This window comes from Notechis scutatus, chromosome 1 (assembly GCF_049901735.1).
Source record: "Notechis scutatus isolate UNSWTSFEM ecotype Mainland chromosome 1, rNotScu1.2, whole genome shotgun sequence".
NCBI lineage: Eukaryota > Metazoa > Chordata > Lepidosauria > Squamata > Elapidae > Notechis > Notechis scutatus.
In genome coordinates, this window is record NC_142009.1 from 225,668,847 (window position 1) to 225,689,306 (window position 20,460).

Here is a 20,460-nt window from a genome sequence, read left to right on the forward strand (position 1 = left end):
AGGGGGCCTAAATGTTCTAGCTATTACAAGGGCTTCCAGCAGAACTAGTGCCCTACTCATAATACTTCTTTTTTTTTTTTTTACAGAAAAGATCAGGCTGTTATTTCAGCTGCTGATGGTTAAAAGGAAATCACACCCTGGGCTTCCATGGCAATCTATGATTGAATGAGACATCAGAGATGAGGGGGGGGGGGGAGGTCTTTCATGGCTCTAGAAAGATTACGAAAAGGGCCTTTGAGGGAGCTCTCCGGGAAGCAAGCAATCGAGGGGGTGCGAGGCAAAATCAGCATCAAACTATAGTTAATATCGTGGGTGGGGAGAGAACAAACCTTCACTTTGTATTAGCGAGAGCCCCAAATCCATACCAATATACTGTCTCCAAAGCTCACTGAAGCATGCCTGCCTCAAAAGAAAGAACGCGGTTTCTCTTCCTGGTTACTTGTTTTCAATGAGTCCAAAATATACAGGCCTCATTGCTGCTTATTGTGGGCCAATGCTTGGACTTTCTGCTTCTCCAGCCAGCTTTTATTTTACAGCCAGGCTCCTAATATTGCCCAGGACCCTTTCCCTGACTGTTGTTTTGCAAAGGAAATACGTGATGGGGCCTGGAGCAGTGGTGGGATTCAATATTTTTACTACTGGTTCTGTGGCCGTGGCTTGGTGGGCGTGGCAGGGGAAGGATACTGTAAAATCTCCAGTCAGAGGTGGGATTTGCCGGTTCTCCGAAATACTCAAAATTTCCGCTACCGGTTCTCCAGAACTGGTCAGAACCTGCTGAATACCACCTCTGGCCTGGAGTATCTTCTGAAACTCAGCCAGATCCCGAGATCCCCCCCCTCCAAATCATGTCCCTCCCACCCAACTCCGAATAGAAAGACAATATTCCTTACCTGCGGAAGTCAAGAAGAGGCCGAGTGGTGGTAGGGATGCCCTCTCCTGGCCAGCTCAGGAAGTGAAATTGCGTCAGAGTCCGGGTCTCCTGTGACTGCACATTCTTCAAGTAGAAACTACGCACCAGGAAATCCTCGCACCAGATGTGCTCTGATACCAGGTTCACCTGAATGGAGATATCAGGATTTGGAAAGGGAGAAGAAGAAGCATGGGATACTTGCAGCCAACAGTTTCCTTCACATAATAAATCCTGCCATCTACACAACCTATTGTGTGGGGAGACATGATAGCAGGGGAGACATGATAGCGGTCTTCCAATATTTGAGGGGCTGCCACAGAGAGGAAGCGATCAAGCTGTTTTCTAAAGCGCCTGTAGGTCAGACAAGGAATAATGGATGGAAACTGAACAAGGAGAGATTCAACCTGGAAATCAGGAGAAACTTTCTGACAGTGAGAACAATCAACCAATGGAACAGAAGTTGCCCTCGGAAGTTGTGGGAGCGCTTGAGACCATCACTTGAGACCTTCAAGAAGAGATTGGACTGCCATTTGTCAGAAATGGTGTAGGGTCCCCTGCTTGGGCGGGGGGTTGGACTAGATGACCTATAAGGTCCCTTCCAACTCTGATTATCTGTTATCTATTAATTCCCCAACTTGTTTTCCTGTTTTTCCCTAAATACTTGATAAAGTATTGGGCTTGTTAAAATGCCCTTTTCTGCCTTTCTTCTCATAAGGCTAGAGCAAAATAGATGCAACAGGTGCCCATAATTTTGCTGCCTACAATCAGAATTCACAATGGTTCATCTATATCATTATCAGGATTCAGAGGCTACTGCTTTTGAAGATGCTGTCTTTCAATGAGTCGTGGGCCATTCAGTGTGCCATTTTGAATCAATCCCCCTCTTCTACAGAATGGGGAATTCCAAATCACTGTGATTCGATAATCACGTAATGTCACATAATATAAACATTTTCCCGCTTTCCTCATATCACTAGCAGCACTTTCACAATCTGATACATATCCCACTTCCGTCTCCCAACACTGAAGGTATAAAAAGAGCTGTATTGCTCAGGAAAGCTTCCCAGTTTGTATAGATGGCTGTGGGGCCAGGGAGAAGGGAGAGAGAGAGAATATTTCCATGTTTTTTGTGGACTGCCTGAAAATGAAGTATTCGCCAAGAATGAAGAGATTTCATTCATCTTCCACAGGAGTTTAATTCGTACACCCAACTACAGAATGCTCATATTGCTGGGAGATACATCAGAAAAGGACATCATTGCTCCCTCAGATATGACCCTCTTCTCAGTGACATTCCCACAGTGACAGAGGGGAACCCTTGCCACTTTTTGCTGAGCATTACAAAGACATATAATTGGTCAGCCTTACCTCATAGATGTGGTAAAGCGAGGATCCTTCATCAGGCCAATAACGGTCACACTGCTTGACGCCATCCTCCACAAGCGGGGTGAGCATGACAATGACTGTACAACCATTCTCCCATACCATCTACGTAGACAGGACAGGCAGGAGATTCAGCAATTATAATACTGTACATTCCGACTTCTCCGCATTGAACGAAGCGCAAATGCCATCCCACGTGTGAAAAGAGGCACATGGGAAGAGAGTGAAGAGACTAGCCCATGGAATGCCTCTGCCTCCAATTAAAAACAAAGCAAACACAGACATTTAAATTTCCCTGGGCTGCAAAGTCAGCTTGGAAATGTATTGGATATGTCGAATAAAATTCTAAATGGGAAGAGAAGGAACCCAGAAGCTTCTCAAGTGTGACAATCTTATCTTTCCGATGCCTTACTTCTTACTCCTTCATAACACAATTCAAATACAACTGTGCATTCATATGTTCATGCCTTGAGGAGTTTGCCACCGGAGATGATCCAGCCGTAGTTATTTCATTTTGTTGAAACCTGCCCTTGTTTCAGAATGGGAAGATGGACTCCGTGCTCTTTATCGTCTCCCTGCCTCTTATCTAAAGGCTTTGAATATAACGCCAGGGATAATAGAGCCCCCTGTGCCAAAGAAATATCAGTCCAAATGTCTATGGAGATTCTCAGTCATCCAGGTGGCTGTTGTCCCAATGGTGTTTTTTTTTTTTTCAAAAGATAGCTGGACTTTGTTCTGAAGCTTCTTGGATGAGAAGCAAAATGTCTTCAAGGGAAAACAAAGCCCAGTTGCCTTTTGAAAAAAAAAAGCACCTTTGGGACTCTCATTCCTCATAAATACTCTGTCAGGCAGCACAGGAATGCGATCCCTTTAGAATAAACATCTCTATGGCCTTCTTACCTGCCAAAAATCAGCAATAGTATGGGACAATGGGCCTTGTGTGGCAATGTATGCTGGCATCCGTGGATCATGGTCAATCTGCAAAGAAAGTATGGAGTATGAAGTGAAATAGTACAGACTACGATTCCTCGTTCTTCTATGCTAGCTGGGAATTCTAAAAGGGAAGGGACCGAAGATAAAGTAGGCTCAAGAGGATGAGCTATAGGTGAACCTACATTAAAGATCTGCTATCACCATCTAGACATTTGGGCACACACCCAATCATCTCTTGAGAGCTATGGACGTTGAGTTAGAACACATCTGGTTGAGTAGTTATTTGACTTGGCTTATCAAGTTCATTCTGGATAGAGATACTGCAAGGGATCCACAGAACATCCAAGCTTGACTGTATGTTATTAGAAGTGCAATGTAGGACTATGAAATGGTATTGTCTACAGTTAAACTATCCACAAGCATCTAGCTAGATGATCAAGATGAACTTGGATGAATTAAACTGAAGAATAAATAATCATGGCCAGGTTGGAGAGAGAAAGAGAGAGAAAAACATCTGATCCAGAGAAATAGATGCTGTCCTATAGCACCCACCTATTGCCCTTGCTCTTAAAGAGACACTTTAAATATTATGTCCTTGATGGAAGATAGGAAGAACGAGACACAGAATATCTTTCTAAGTGAGAAAATATGCAGACAGATTGAAAAGGGAGAGACTAGTTGAATGGATCAGTTGTCCAATTGGGAACCGCAAGACTTCACACCAAGAAGTGAGAACGTCTATCTGCATCCAGGTGAGAGACAATTGTGAAGCCCAGCTAACAAATACACTCTGGGAACAGAAGGTAGAGCTGATGATGGAAGAACAGATGGCATTGCACCTTCAAAAATGATGAGTGTGGCACATTTAATCCAAAGGGGCAGGGCTGAGGGGACTTTGGGAGTGTCCTTCCTAGCTGAACAAGGGCTGCTCTTTGACTTGGCGACAAAGCTGGCAGAGGCAGCCTCTTAAAAATGGGCCAGCGAGGCAGCATTTGGTTGGATACGGAGTGCCATAGCAAGGAGAGGAACATGGGTGTCTGTCACTCACAATGGGGCTGGCATTAATGAAGTCACTCCGCGATGGGTTGCATTCCATTTTCAACTTGATGCGTGCGTGATCATCTAGGAACAACAGAGGGAAAAAAAACAAGGAGCCGATGGTCTAGTCTGGCCCAGAGTAGCAGGAAGCTAGAGTTCTTGTGAGGCTACAGTGCCATCTCCCGAACACGGAATTGTTGGTCACAGAGATGCATCTCCAGACCCGTGTTAGGGAATCCGTAGCCCAAGAATTGCGTATGATTGCAAATTCTTTCCAAAATGAGGTTGAATTTCTGGGTTGTGATTTCTTTAAAAAAAAAAAATCAGTAATATGACTGCAGCTTCCCTCTATTTGTAGACTGGAAGCTTATGAAAAGAGCATTACCCTTTAAATAGGTTGAACGAGTTTAAGGAAAAAAACAATCCACCTCAGGTCAGAGAAAATCAGAAAATATGGCTCTATCTGCTTTTTGTGACTTACTTAATATACTGTCCTTTTTGTACTGGTGTTCCATATGTCACAGCCTTGCTGCACCCCACTCCCCAGTGCCCAGTTAAATGTGGGCCTATAGCCACCACTATAGAACCATGCACTGGCCACACTTCAAGCCTTCTGCTAAGCCAGCAAGAAGCAGGAATAAAATGGGACAATCCCCTCCCTCCGTGCCCATAGGCAGTGCTTGTATGGACTCACAGGGCACATAATCTGGATTGCGGTTCTTCTTGACGTTGGCTTCACACTGGGCAGCATTGCAAGTGTTTGGTTCTGCCTGGTATGCACACAGTGCTTGCCACTCTTTAGCCAACCTATCACGATTACGTAGATGGTCCTCCATATATGCCTGTGGGGGCAACAGAAGTGTTGTCACATCCTGGATTTAAACGTATACCCCTCCATCTCCCTACTCCCAAAGAGATTGCTGAGATTGAAAGCATTCTCTGACTTGATACCTTCAAAATGTTTGGGGACTGAATTCCCAGAACTGATAATCTCAATATATCTGATGACTGTTAGGTTGCTGTCAAAATCTAGGGCACTGTTTCTTAACTCAGCATCTTTAAGATGAGTGGACTTCAACTCCCAGAATTCCCCAGCCAGCCATGTTGAGTTTACTATGAGTTTACTTACCAGGTTTTAATTTCACTAAAGAAAAAGGAAATAAGTGAAGCCTCCAAAAGCTTCCAAAACTTATTTCCTGATGATCTCCCCTATACAACCTTGCAATCATCAGGCAGCAATATGGAACTACTTTGCTCTGGCCATTGTCTCATCTTTCTAGAATTCCCTCATGGTCTCCAATCAAATCTGTCCTCCTTGCTTAGCTTTTAAGGGTAGTCCTGGTTGATTAAGTGGGGCCACTTAGTTGGTGTTTCATTTCAAAAATGACACCAAGCACCAATGTCTTCTGTAAAGCTCATCTGGCAAGCTTGCAAACCTCTGTCAAGCTGTCCCAACAGCACAAATGTGTAGGTGTGGGTGCTCCTCACCAGAATCATGTGCCCAGTAGAGATATCCATGTTGGACTGCACGGGCTCTTCACACCAAGATGGCGTGCTGCTGTGGGAGCTGGGACTGGCCTGGGGTGCATCACTGAATTGCGAGGAGACACTGCTGACACGAGAGTTTTCGGCAGGAGCTTGGGGCGGAGGGGTTTCTGCACGGCCAAAGAGCGACTTGGCAGCCATGTGCTGTCGGCAGAGCTCCTGTGGGAAAGATGACCCAGCTACAACAACCATGCACCCTGGTCACTCAGACCAGACAAAAAAGGTAGGAAAAGCAGAGAGTTTGACAGAGCCAAAACCATATCAATCATCCAAATACCCTTAATTCTTCCACTCCGAGATGCAAAAGCAGTAGGAAAATAAAGACGTAACTGAGTTCACCTCAGTCCAATCCTTCCTAAGGAGCCATGCCTAGCAGCCATCTGTCCAGGAAGCTTGCATTTGTATTCTGGCACTGAAGAAGAGGCTGGAGCCTTCCAGTGTTAGGAATGTGTTTACCCAACACTCTTAATCGCACCAGTTAAAGCTTGGGTGGCTACCGCTGCATAATATGCTAAGCTGGTTAGAGTTTCTCTGAGGACCTTGTGCAATCTCAGTCAATTTGGAGGAACTCCAAAAATGACCTCAGTAACTACATGGAGGGTGCTGGGCATCCTGGCCTATGATTTCTGGTGAACAACGGTGCTTACATGTAGAGTGAACTTGGCAGACTCAGGGATGTCAGAGTCCCTCCCTGCCGTCAATCCCACTGGTACCCGGCAAAGGTGGTATTCAGCAGGTTCTGACCAGTTCTGGAGAACCGGTAGCGGAAATTTTGAGTAGTTCGGAGAACTAGCAAATTCCACCTCTGACTGGCCCCGCCCCCATCTATTTTCTGCCTCCCGAGTCCCAGGTGATTGGCTGGGTCTTCTTTTGTTGCCCTGCAGTGGAGAACGGAGCTGGAAAGCAGGTTAGTGGGGTGGGCCACGCACACCAAGCCACCCCCACAGAACTGGTAGTGAAAATTTTTGAATCCCACCACTGGTACCTGGTATTCATAAGTGCTGTCGGTCGCTCCCTCTGGCCCTAGCCCTGCCAACCGCTCTTTCTCCCGCTGCTTGGCATGCTGGCGCAGACAAAAGACCACAGCAGCAGCAATGACGATGCCGGCCACACAGGCCAGTAACACAAAGGTGAGCAGCACCGAGTGGAAGGTGTTGCCAAAATGGGCAGGATGGGGGTAGGCTGCAGCCTCATTGCGCTGTGGAAAGACAGGCATAGAACGGGTGAGCTTGGGATAAATAAGGAAGCACCTCCACCAAAGGCAGATGGTGGACAGGGTCTAGCCCAATATGGGAGATGGTAGCCCTTCAAATGTCGCTGCGGTCTAACTCCCAGCAGCCTCTGCCACAGCATTGCCAATGGCAAAAGGGTTGTGGCAGTTGTAGTTTCACCACATTTGAACAGTCGCAGCCATCACTGGCTTAAGCTACATGCTTTGCTATCAGTTGCCATTCCACCATCCTGGCATTGTGGATGAAACAATCAAAATCGCTACTGCTCACTGCTGACATCTCCTCAGGCTCTATTCCACCCCATCACTAAAATCTGGAGCCTTTGCTGAATTCTCATTCTACTCTTTCCACATTTTGCAGCCAACGCCATTCTTCTTCTTTCATGCTAGGATAATTTTCTTAAGCGCATCTCTTCTTCTGGTCCCAAGTCTCCCTTAACTCAAAAGCAGACTTTCCAAGCAGGCATCTTGAAGGGTTGGCTTAGGAGTCAGAATTCTCAGGACTAGCTCTTTTGGCCAAACACCACCCAAGCTGGAAAATGCCATGAGGTCAATCACAGGCAAGTCTTACCTGTCCCACACCCATCTGCAGGATCTTTACTCCCACCGCCGATTCCAGCTCTGACTTCACCAGGGCTAGAGGAAGGATAGAAGTGAGCAAGTCATACTAGAGGACAGAACCTGGGCAAGTGCAAAGCAGCAACTGAGTGAAGAATAGAAACTGAGTGAACAGACGCTATGGGAGCATGACTTTGAGATTGGTCTGTTTCTGTTTGGCATGGTGCAGTTACTACATGAATAGAAAGGATAATACCATGCTAGAGATCCTTTGCTCCCTCTTTCATGGACCCCAAAGTTTTCTTTCCAAACCATATTTATTTTTATTGAAAAGAAAAATCACCATAACAAATAAAATAAAGCAAAACAGCCATGCAAACCTTCTGCTAGGCTGAATGTACCTTTCCTGAAGAAAAGAACATTCTAAAGTAATAATATTTACAGTCATACTGATAATAAAGGTAATAGAAATAATAATGCTATGGCTCCAAGTTCCAAAAAGAGCATACTATTACCCACTTCAGCATAGAAGGTATCCTGCCCCTATTAAACAGGATATTTTCGTGTCCTGATAAGTCTAGGACACAGAATTGGTATAATTGTGACTGCTGATTTGCTCTCAACTTACCTGCCCTATTGGCGACATCATTCAGAGACAAATTTTGATGGTTTTGACGGATGCGGAATGTGAGAGCTGGACCCAACACACTGCATGAGAAGAGACTGGAATTTAGGAGTCTGCTTTCACTAACCACATGGTTCAGTCAACAAGTGTGCTTTTTTGACCATTCCTGCTGGATGTCTCTCTTATACTAGCTACTCATCCTAATTCTTTATAATGCCCTTTACGGAAAGGTATCTTAGTTTTCTCTCCATTCATGGTTCTGCCAGGGGACCTCAGAATGACATGAAGCCCATCAAATAGTTTGCATGATTGCTGTGGCCAGGAGAATGGAGGAGGTTATTGTTTTTTGTATTATTTTTGTTTTGGGGTTTTATCCTAGTAAGCTGCCCAGAGTCACCAAGAATGAGTTGGGAGGCCACAAAATTTTTTTTAAATAAATAAAACTCAGAGGATAATACTTTTCACACAACTTGAAAGACCTCAAGTTGTGCCTTAAAGCCCAAACTAGTTCAAAATCCAATGCAAGTTATACAGGTCCCTGCTCATATGCACAAGAGTTCATTACTTAAGAAACTAAGGAGTCCAATCCTGTTGAGGTGTAACAAAGAAAAGACTTTTGTGTTAGCCACCCAATAATTAGAACTCACTAGGATAGGAGATATAGGGTAGGAGACTGTATAATCCATTCCAGAGCAATATGGGTTGCTACAAGTGTGTTGTGATAGCCAACTGGCTACATATTCTGGAAGCTATAGTCCTAATGTATTGAGAAGCAGTAAATTGGAGAAAATTATCTCAAGGGTACAAGGAAGTCCATGTAGATTGTTCATTATGAGAACTGTATGACATTCTGGCTAGCTACTATACGTCACCAGTACTTCCTTTAGTTGTTTTTCATTAGATTCTCCCTTTCCAGAACCACAGTTCAGATTTTTGTGGATCTCTAGATCTCAACTAAGCTACATCACTTACCTCAGGGGTCCCCAACCGCCGGTCCGTGGACCGTACCGGGCCGCGGAACAAGCCTTACCGGGTCCGCTGGTTGCTGGGCGCCGCCATCTTTGGTAAAACGCCCGGTGAGCTTTTCTGGGTAGAAAGCTCACCGGAAGCGCTTTCGCATAAAAAGATGGCGGTGCAGCGCTCGTGAGCTTTTCCGGTAGAAAGCCATTTCTACCAAAAGCTCACCGAGCGCATGCCGCCATATCTTTTGACGAACAGCGCCCGGTGACGCCACCGGAAGCGCCTTTTCATAAAAGATGGCGGCGCCCAGTTGACGCCTGACTGGCGCGGCGCCCAGCTGATGCCGGAACCGGGCCGCGCGGCCGTCAAAGGTTGGGGATCCCTGACTTACCTGATATTGATGAAGCTGGCAGTAGATAAGTGAACATGTTCAGCCAGGGTCTCAAGGAGATGAATGCCGACAGCAAGACTTAATGGCCTACAGGTGGTAGAAATGCAGTAGGTCAAGACTTAATGGCAAAGCATGTAGAGAAGGGTTGATAAACAGCAGATAAATAATACCTTTAGGTATTTAATTTTAAGATGTGTGAACTTCAACTCCCAAAATTCACCAGCCAGCCATGCCAGCTGGAAAATCCTGGAAGTGAAGTCTACACATCTTAAATTTGCCATGGTTGGGAATCCTTGCTTTGGGTGTTCCATCCTGGATAATAACCATCACCTTACATAGTCCTAGAACTTTTCTGGTAAAAGTATCTCAACCATGTTAGCCATTTGTTGGGGTTCATATCTGATTTATCCAAGTATCACAATAAACAAAAGAAAAATATTTATAGTTTGTGATAAATGAATCAAACATAACAGGGTCTCTAATTAACCTCTATATCCTTTGATTTTTATCATAGCACTTCCCTGTGTGAGATTAAGGAAGATAATCTTGCAAGAATCATTACTGAGGCAAGAGAGGCTGAAACAGTTTTTAGTCCAGAAAAACGAGACAATATGTGGAAGTGGCTCAGACAAAGACTTCCCTAATTCACTGAAGGGGAGGAGGTACACTACGATCAGACTTGCAAGGGTCTGATATCGGAGCCCATCTCAGTCAATGTAGATTTATCCATCATGTGGGTTTGATTTTGTAGCCCAACCTACCCTGGTAGGTTACCTGGTAGGTAACATCCTGGCTTCCAAGACCCCCCCGCTTTATACCACTCCTCTAATTTGCTTGAATTGTCCCGCCTATGTTAATTATATCCATATATTTAGCACCACAAAAAGTGCATTCAGTTATCACACTGAACCATACTTGATTTTAACCATGATTTGTTGGGCAAGCTACAAATCATCAGAGTAAATTTTTTAGTAATTTTAATTAATCAAGGCATGCTCATCCAGTTCCTACGTTTGCTTCCTTTTTCAGTCTGTTTTTTTGGGGGTATCTTTTTGAATTAGGTAAAGGTTTGGAAGGAATTAAAACACTAGCCAAGGATAAACCAGAAAACCCAACAAATCCTGTGCCCCCAAGTTATAGACAATGGTGGGATTCAGCCAGTTTGCACCAGTTTGGGAGAATCGGTTGTTAAATTATTTGAATCCCACCACTGGTTATAGGTTATATTAATCCACAGTTGCAACTAAACCCAATATGCAACCAGACTTTGATATTGCAGAAGACTACTTTGTAACAAACCACAATTTATTCATTGATTCTCTTTCCCATGTCACACCAAGTGAAAAATAAATCAACCATAGTATGGCTGAACAGGATGCATGTATCCAAACACTGTGCAGATGCAAATGCGAGTAATTATTATAAGTATCATCCTATTATCTGCTGAAACTTGTCAATGTGCAGCTCAGGTTTCTCCAGCCTTGCTCACTCCAGACAGACTCATTTTTACTTAGGCCCAGACAGCCTGGACTAGCAGCTAACCTAGCCTAGCCTGGAATTGGGGTGATGTAGGATGCACTTGTCTGATCCAAATCCATCTCACACATGTATGAGTCAAGTGCATCCAACCTTGAATAAACCAAGCCATACGGATAGTCTTCAACTTATGACCATAATGGAAGTTCCCCCTGTGGTTGTAAGTCATCATCACAATTGTAAAGCAGGTCATTCGCATGAGCAACCTGGTTTTTACGACCTTTTTTTTTGCAACAGTCATTCTGAAAAACCACAAATAAATACCACCTGGTTGCAAAAATGCCACAAAACATGGTCACGTGATTGCGGGATGCTGCAAAGGACTGTGAACGCAGACTGGATGCCGAGAGCCCGAAATACAGTCACATGACTACGGGGAGGGGAGGGGGAGACAGTCATTGGAATTTCAGACCCGGTGAATCTGTAGTAATTCTGAATGGTTGCTAAGTGATAGGCCATAAGTTGAGGAGCCACCAGTACAACTTGCCTCTCCGTATCCGCCCATTTGTTTTGCCCCTCCCTCATTTCCCCAAACAAACTCTTTCTCTCACTTCTGGTCTGTGACGACGTAGCCATATTCCTCTGCTGCCAAAGGTTGCGCCTCATCCTTATTGAGTACCCCTATTACCATGCGACTCTTCTTCGCCATCGCCACCTGCTCCTCAGGACTGCTGGTATCCCCTTCCCCGGGGCTTAAGGGCTTGTGTGAGTCTGGGGGAGATGTTGTCATTGATATGGAGGCCCCAGTTGAGCCAAATGTCTCCCCATGTGCCTGAATTTGCTCCTCTGTGGGAATGACGCTGACAGAGTCTTCTGGAGAGGGGACTGGCTGGGGCTCCTCCCCATGTTGCATTTCTGCTTCTGTCACCTAAATGAAGATGGAAAGGTCACTCATCAGCACTCAACATTTCAACCAATAACCCACAGCTCTCTTGACAACTCCTGCTTGTTATTACGGCCAGCCTTGGAAATTCCCTTCTCAAACTCTGCCTCAGGTCGCTGGTTCCATCCTCAGGTTTGAATTTGTATCAATCCGTTCTCTTCCTCTTCACAGGAACCGCTTATGTAAGAATTGACTGGGGATGGTTGTTCTCTGATGGGGCGGGCAAACTATAATCTAAACGTGGTCCAGAAAATCTGCAGAGTCCCTGCCCCAAGTGGACAGGGTCAAACTGTTCTGTATTAACATACTCCAAATACTGACTTCTGATTGGTCCGTACATACAGCATTATGATTGGTCAACTAAACGGCAGTGATTGGTTCGCTAGGAAACAACCGCGATTGGCCGAGCTGATCACGGGAGATTCAAGGACCTGTCATTGGCCGGTGAGCCGCAAGCAATCCCTATATGAAGGGCTGTCGCGGCTCCAAGATCTTGTACAGATCTATACATGAAATAAAGAGCTTGAAGTACACTGGTCTCGCGTCTCTTTCGTACCTGATCCAACACAAACTATTTGGCCTTATTTCAGGGGGAGAGAATGAATAGGGGATTTAGGAAAGTGTTTAGATCAAAACATATCTTTTCGAACTCTTCCCCAACTCCTACTAAATTGGACAATCCATCCACTCTGTCTATGTTCAGAAACAACTTCCATCACCCTCCACATTCCCTGTGGCTTTTGGAGACTAACAGCTCCTCTCCCAACTTACAAAAATAAAAGTGACTCTGCCCCATGTAGACGCAAGTTGCCCAGATGTGTGCTTTGGCAGGAGAAAAGAAAAACAAGGGTGACTTAGCGGGATCTACTTCTCATGTCCAGATGTTGGCTCAAGTAGTGTATTCCTCCAGTGACTAATCAGAAAGCACATTTCAATGTTTTGGGATGAGGGAGTGTAGAGACCGAGAGATTTCTACGTATACCAAGAAGCTGGTGAACTTACCCGCTTGGATTCCGGAGCCTCCTGTTCAAGCCTACTAGCTAAGGAAAGAATTAGAGAAGGAAAGTGCTTATTTTCTAAGCTGAGGGGGAAAAAAACTTACACGTGTTTATTTTCAAAGTAGTGAAGTAGAAATTAACAATCTATAACTTTCTTCATGTGGTCAAAGTCCCATCATGTCCAGCTAGCCTGGCCAATGGTCATGGCAGTCACAGTCCACCATTAGAGAGTTACCAGTTTCCTACCCTTGCACTTAAGGGAAGACATTCTGCGGAGGTTCAAACATGTTCTCTGGTTGCCATGTCATTGGCTCCAGAGCTAAAATACCAACAGAGGAAAAAAAAAAAAATTCTGGGGTGAAGCCGGCACAAATTTAAGCCTGGATTGTATGAGCTAGCACAGGGACAGCACAGAATCTCCTCTCTTCAGATTCAAAACCACAGAGTTCCTATTTTACATCCAGACACAAACCTTCCTCCAGAGGTGGGCTTCACATAATTTAACAACCAGTTCGCCTAGTGCAGAACCTAAAATGTGAGCGTGCACGCTGCTTTGCACACGGAGCTTCAACCACAAGGCAATTTCATGCACGCTGCTTCCAGCACACCTTCTCGGGCAGCTGCGGTGAGTAGAGTGGGTGAGGTGCGGAAATCACCTGGGATGCAATGGGTGGGGCAAGCGAGCCAGAGAGTGAGATATATAGGACGGGATAGCACTGGGGCGGGTGTGCAGGCCCAGCCGGTGGTTGGAACTACCATTACGGGCAAACCGGTCTAAACCAGCAGCATCCCACCTCTGCCTTCCTCCAATCTCTCTCCTCCAGCTACAAAAAACCATCCCTCCTGCCTCTTTCTCTTCCAAGTCCTCATTCCCACTCACCGTGTTTATTGGGACTCTGTAGGAACTGAATTACGTCCTGTGGTTTAATCCCATAGTTGGCAAATATTGCTGTAAGCCTCTGCACAAGTCTATCTGTGGACAGAAAGGAAAGGATCGTGTTTTGCTTCTGTAGCTTAATCATCATCAAGGCTTTCAAACCAAGATAAATAAGCTAAATGATTCTCAAGAGGGCCGCCGAAAAATAAGAAAACTCTCACCTGGCTCAGTTAAGTGTGCTTGAGACTCTGCTCTGTTTTCCAGGTTGTTATGACTGTCCTGAAGAGGATAATCTATCTTGGGATCTTGCTTGTTCTCAGCCCTGTTTCTGGATTTACCTGTCTGTTCCTGGGTTAAGTAAAGTGCCCCCAGGTCTTGGAACAGTTGACTTCCATCCAGCCCCTGCTGCTCCCTATAGAAAGGAGCAGTGCTGGCGCTCATGAAGACCTTGGAAGGAGAAGCTTGGTCTAAGAAAATGGGAGACTTTGGGTTGTGACCACCAGAACTGCCCGGGAAGGTGCCATCTGGGTAGCTGAACTGAAGCAAAAGTACACAGAAAGGCAATTTAGGAACAAATGAAACCAGTTGTCTTAAACGGAGTCACAATTCTGGTCAATCTAGGTCATTGTTTCATTTGCAAGGGCTCTCCAGGTTTCTGATATGAAGCTCCCCCAGATTTTCTTGGAGGTAGCAAGAGCTATGTTGCCAAATTAAAAGTTTTCCTCACTGAATTTTTCAAATCATCAATAAACCCTATTGGCATAACACTGCCACTCTATTCTTCCTCTAAAGTGTCCACTCTGGCTTTTCTACTAGAGCAGGCCCTCCCAAACTTGGCAAATTTAAGACTTGTGGACTTCAACTCCCAGAATTCTCCAGTCAGCATAGCTTCTGGGAGTTGAATTCTGGGAGTTGAACTCTCAGAAGAAAAACTCCCAGAAGTCTTAAAGTTGCCAAGTTTGGAGACCTCTGTACTAGAAGGTGGTATACTGATTTAGCTTTGCAGGATATGTTAACCATTGGAGAAACCCTCTGGTTTTGCTCCGCTCCCCTTTTTCAGTGTCACCACCCAGGAGGAAACCCATCTGCCAATCACAAAACTGTTGTGATTGGTAAATGGATTTGACAGATAGCAAGACTTTAGCCATCTGTCAAAATCTGGTACCAAGACAGATGATGTATGAGGTGACAGAGGCTGCCTGTTAAAACAGGAGAGGCTTCCCTGGGCAGCCCCCACAGCTGCAGGGTGGCACAGGCTGACACAGTTCTCCTGCCTTCCTTGTCAGCCCTTGTTAGATGCAAATAGGGAAAGGACCTGACACTGGCTTTTTCGATGGGAATTTTTCTCAGTTTTCCTTGAAAATCCTAGGAACTGAAGTTTGATTTATTGGAGCACCATAGCTTAGTTACAGAGGGCCTTGCATTTATAAGCTCCATCAATCAATTCTTTGTTATAAAGAGCGATCTTAGATAATATTTAATTAGAGTATATGAGATAATAAGAGTGCCAGGAGTTTGATTCGCTCAATTCTGACCAGTTGAAGGTTGACTCAGCCTTCCGTCCTTCTGAAGTCGGTAAAATGAGGATCCGGATTGCTGGCCGCAATAGGCTGGCTCTGTAAACTGCTGAGAGAGTGCTGTAAAGCACTGTGAAGCGATATACAAGTCTAAGTGCTACAGGCTATTGCCACAAACCATCATGAGAGGGTCCAATCAATAGTTTGACTCTTTGTTCCTGCATTCTTCTGGGGAAACGGCTATTATTTTAGTTAATGGAACAGTTTTTACAAAGAAAAGAGTGGGTGGGGAACCTATGACCTTCTAAGATGTTGTTCATTTCCAAATCTTATCCACTCTATCCAGCCTGATAGGGTGGATAAGATTTGGAAATGAAAAACATCTTGGAATCACCATAAATCTATTATAGGGTGATGAGGGGGATGATAGCCCATTAGCATCTGGAGGGCCACAGGTTTCCAACCAAAGTGAAATAAGCAAATCCTGCAGCATCATTCCCTAACTCTGTGCTCTTTGGGGTACATTGAATCCAATTCATTCACAGCCAGTAAGTGGGCTGAGGCTATTCTCCTTGATGCTTCGTAGTTTTATTGAAATACACACACCTGGTAATGAGGATAAGGAGACAGGAACGCATTCTTATGCCCTAGATCAGGCTGAGAGGCCAAAAGCAATTCCAGATACCTCTGCAGGAGTGCTGGGGGCAGAGGAGGCTGGTGAGCTCCCTGAGCGGAGGAAGGCTGAGGTGACAAAGAGGGTCTCCTGGAAACTAGGTGAAGAGACGGCAACCTGTAAAGGGGACAGTCCAGGGTAAAATGTCTGTCCATCCACCTACCCATCCATTAACTGCCTTATATGTCTCTCCCCATTTGGGAAGATTCTGTGCTGTGTTTAGATGTAAACTGGGGGCCAAAAGGTCCCTATCTCTAGTTCAACAATTTCTGCATGGCAACATATGGTCATACCCAAAGCTCAGCTCTGCCGGTGTATCTTTCATAAGATCAGAGCCAAATTATAACGGGGCTCGCAGAGTCCCTCTGGCTAGAGGGCAACAATTTAGTTCTGCAATTTAGTTTAAGTAGCCAACAAAAACGTCTTTGACGCAAGTGTGGGAATTTGAATGGCAAAAGCTGTGCCTCCTCCCTCCCTCCCACTGTAATACTGATTAGATTGCGGTCCAGGCACCAGCAGCGCGTACGGCAAACATCGGCTGAGACAAAAAGATTATTTTCTGGCAGGTGTGGAACTGGATCACAATAGGGAACAGCACAGAAACTTCCTCCTCTTTCAATCAAATCCTCATCCTGGCAATTGATAACAAAAGCGAAAAGAATGGCTTCCCAGGGGAGATCCGTCTGGCCTCCGAAATTGTCCGCCTTCTGGAAAAGTCTGAAGACAGAGCTCGATGCCACATACAGACAGTCCTCAATTTATGACCACAACCGAGGCCAAAGTTTCAGTGGCTAAACAAAACTGTCAAGTGAATGTTGCTCCACTTTATGACCTTTCTTGCCACACTTGTTAAGTGAATCACTGCAATTGTTAAATAAGACATTTGTTAAGTCAATTTGGTTTCCTCATTGACTTTGCTTGTCAGAAGGTTAAAATGGTGAACACGTGACCCCAGGATATGGCAACCGTCATAAATACATGCTAATGGCCAAGTGTCCAAATTTTAATCACACAACCATAGGGATACTGCAATAGTCATAAGTGTGAAAAGTATCTTCTCAGTGCTATTATAACTTCAAATGGTCACTAAGCAAATGGCTGTAAGTCAAGGATTACTGCATTTAGGGTATATCTGTCTCTGCTTCCATATTTATTGCATTTTTATATGTTATTGCTTGCCAAGAGTCTTTGACTGAAGCAGCATATAAATTTGATAAATAAATAAAAAGGGGAAAAATGTGCACTAAGACCTGATAATATAATAACATGATTTACTTCTTGGATAAGTAGAAAGAGCATAAAGATGATTCTTCCATTTTATAACCCTTGTTTAATCCATACTGTGGTTTGGTATGTTGTTTCTTTGTTCTATTTTTAAAAATATTACATCCTCCCTCTCTCACCTCCAGTTAACATTTGATTCACATCTGGGTTGCCTTCACAGCATAATCCTACTTTCATTCAACAGTAAACTCTACTGACTTCAGTGGAACCTTCTCCCAATTAGGTATACAGCAGCTTATCCTAAACTAGATGTCTTCAGATTTATAGACTTTCAACTCCTAGAATTCCCCAGCCAGCGCTGATGGCTATTGATGAGAATTCTAAGGTTTGAAGTCTAGGCATCTGAAAGGCAGACTGGTGAAGGAAGGCTATGGAGATGCTTGGTTCTTGGCTTGATGATCAATACACTACAGCAGTTTTTCGAACTACTTTTGCATATCATTTACACATCATTACACATCATTACACATCATTCTGCTGAACAGGCAGATGGTTGTGCTAAAGAAGACAAGGGGGATGGTTTATTGTTGAGCACAACCTAACACTAAACAGCAGATATTTGCTAAGAAACATCAGCAGCTACATCCCAAACTATTCTTCCTACCTATCCTCAGCTGCAGAATTCCATGGAGATGGAAGGTGAAGCCTAGGGATGTGTTCCATCTCCTGGGCAATCACATACTGGGTAAGGTCATCCTGCCATGATAAACCTGATATGGAAAATAGAAAGTTAAAATAAGTTAGTACATGGCCACAAAAACTGAATATTGACTTGAATGCTAAAAAGATACATGTCCTCTGACTCAGGACCAGGCAACCCAATAACCTTGAGATGTTTTGCCTTATACCTCTGATCTCTTGTGGTTCTCCGTGCAGGCCAAGAGTTCAAAACATCTGGGAGAAACGAAATTATCTATCCCTATTGTAATCACCAAACTTTAAATACGGTAGATTCTAGCAGCTTGGAGTAAACATTTTAATCGATGGCAGACATTCATACGCAAGGTTTAAAATACGAGAGATTTCCAAACACATTGGCAAGAGAGGCAGAGTTTGAACATGTCTCTGTAGAGAACTGCGGCTCATAAAAATCAATGCTTTTAATAACATTTGTTAGTTTGAAAAGGTGCCACCAGATTCCTCCTGGACTTTGTATTATGAATCTGATCCAGAAGAGGGAGGGAATGTTTCTGACTATAGTATTAAGGGTGGAATGAGGCACCCAAAATCTTGCCTGATGCAGGGATAGCTCGCTTCCCTATTCTATCCTTAGCTCTCCTCTGCTACCTGGCTGATAGTCACCTTGTGCCATAAGATGCCGTAGAATATCTTGCAAACGCTGGAGCACTGGTGTAGTGACTTGAAAGTAGGGCTGATCTCTCAATGAACTTTCCTGGCACTGGCCAAATAAACCATCTGGAAAGATAACACATTCACAGGATAGTTGTCTACATGTACCAGAATGACAGGGGTGAAGTGGGGAGAACAAGAAAGGAAGCGCCCAATAATACCAGGCATACCAGATACAATTTGCATGGTGGGCTGTATATGGATCTTCTCTGACAATCCATTGAAAACCAAAAAGGCTTGAACAAATTATACATTTCTTCAAGCTCTGAGGACTTGTTGAGGCTGCAGACTTTTCCCAGAAGTAAGCCCTCTTGTACTCATAGGGACAAGCATTTAGGTCAATGTGCACAATAACGAATAATTAACAATGGAGGGTCTCAAATTGAATTGCTACTCAAAGGAATGCTAGGATAAGTAGCCTGGCAATGTGGGGGTCGCACAGATTCCCACCCCCCACCCACCCCCAGTATCTGGGGAAACAGGAGAAGGAAAATCATTTATGTTTTCAACAGCTAAGCAGGCGCTCTTCTTCATTTATTTACCCAGGAAGACTGATATTTCTATATAGCTGTGATATATATATATAGATTTTACTCAAGACTTAATAGCTCTTAGGTCCTTAATTAGGATTTGAGCTAAGTTTTTACCAGTCTCAGACTGTGAATCAAATTGAAGATTGAATCTTTAATAATAATAATAATAACAACAACAATAATAATAACAACAATAACAATAACAACAACAACAACAACAATAATATGCAACCTAAAGGACAGATTTAATATCAGAGGCATACATCAACATTGAAAGAAATAGTCTCAACCAATGAGGGGAAGACCAGAGCCTACTGTTGACTTCTCCTCTCCCTGCATAAAAGACAAATTTCATAGGCTTAGGGGAGGCAGCTCACATCTTTCCCCAGCAACAGGCAGGAGTTGTCTTCCCTCCCGCTATTTTAACACTTTGGATTGTCTTCTAGCCACAAACCCCTTGTGCTATATTAATTTACCTTGCACACAGATTTCCTGCTGAGAGCATAGCCTCCTGTCAAATAAGCAGCCTGCAGGGGAAAAACACAAGAGAGAGAGAAAGGAAAAGAAAGATAAGAGATTTTCTCTAAAACATGGCTAGTCTGTTTAGAAATGAGATTATCTCTGATGACTGCCATATCTTCAGTAAAGACTGAATTTGGTTAAGCAAGTATCAATTCTAAGCATTAAAATTAACAGTAAATTGTGGTGGGGGGGGGGGGTTGCCTTGTTTTTGGCACCTCTGGTAGCTTAAGAGAATTGAATGATGCAGATTTCTGCAATATTTTGATAGAAGTACATAGAAAATCTAGAGTAATCCTAACTGTCTCCCCCCGCCCCCCAATGTCTTCAAGAGTCCTCATACCAGTCTATTATTTAATTTTCTGAAATACCCATCGTGGTAGCTCATCTGCCCATCCTTGTGGCAGCCATGGTCTTTGAGTGTCCACATGTTTTCAAAATGTCAAAGGAGCTATAGGCCCTCCCAAAACAGGAATCCAAGATATAAGTTCTAAATAAGTTGAACTTAATTTTAAAAATTGGTTAAAAAAAGGTGCAAGCAATTCTTAAACCCTGAAAAGTCCTGGCTTGCCCATAAATAGCAACATAGCACCACCAAATTTGGACAATCCCTAGGGAGGTTGTGATTGTATGGAAGCTATCAAAAGTTTCCCTAGCCTGACTTGAACCAGTGAAGATCCCAGAACATATATGAACCTAAAACAGCATTCTTTTCA

General features: G+C 44.1%; 1 protein-coding gene across 2 annotated transcripts in view; it reads right to left on the reverse strand.

The window, feature by feature from the left end:
- The window catches only part of PTPRN (protein tyrosine phosphatase receptor type N), a 42,340-nt gene that overhangs the window by 8,240 nt on the left and 13,640 nt on the right, over nt 1-20,460 (reverse strand). Inside the window, exons 2-19 of one of the 2 annotated variants that reach the window (XM_026665567.2) lie at nt 19,702-19,752; nt 18,645-18,758; nt 17,947-18,052; nt 15,992-16,175; nt 14,207-14,405; nt 13,872-13,964; nt 12,996-13,033; nt 11,662-11,978; nt 9,575-9,661; nt 8,227-8,306; nt 7,612-7,676; nt 6,795-7,007; nt 5,753-5,968; nt 4,959-5,106; nt 4,275-4,348; nt 3,194-3,271; nt 2,279-2,398; nt 891-1,057 (exon numbers count right to left, since the gene is read on the reverse strand). In XM_026665567.2, coding sequence (XP_026521352.1) covers nt 891-1,057; nt 2,279-2,398; nt 3,194-3,271; nt 4,275-4,348; nt 4,959-5,106; nt 5,753-5,968; nt 6,795-7,007; nt 7,612-7,676; nt 8,227-8,306; nt 9,575-9,661; nt 11,662-11,978; nt 12,996-13,033; nt 13,872-13,964; nt 14,207-14,405; nt 15,992-16,175; nt 17,947-18,052; nt 18,645-18,758; nt 19,702-19,752 — 2,350 coding nt within the window. Of the gene's footprint in view, nt 1-890; nt 1,058-2,278; nt 2,399-3,193; nt 3,272-4,274; nt 4,349-4,958; nt 5,107-5,752; nt 5,969-6,794; nt 7,008-7,611; nt 7,677-8,226; nt 8,307-9,574; nt 9,662-11,661; nt 11,979-12,995; nt 13,034-13,871; nt 13,965-14,089; nt 14,406-15,991; nt 16,176-17,946; nt 18,053-18,644; nt 18,759-19,701; nt 19,753-20,460 lie in introns of both variants that reach the window. The other variant, XM_026665566.2, reaches the window with a different exon arrangement.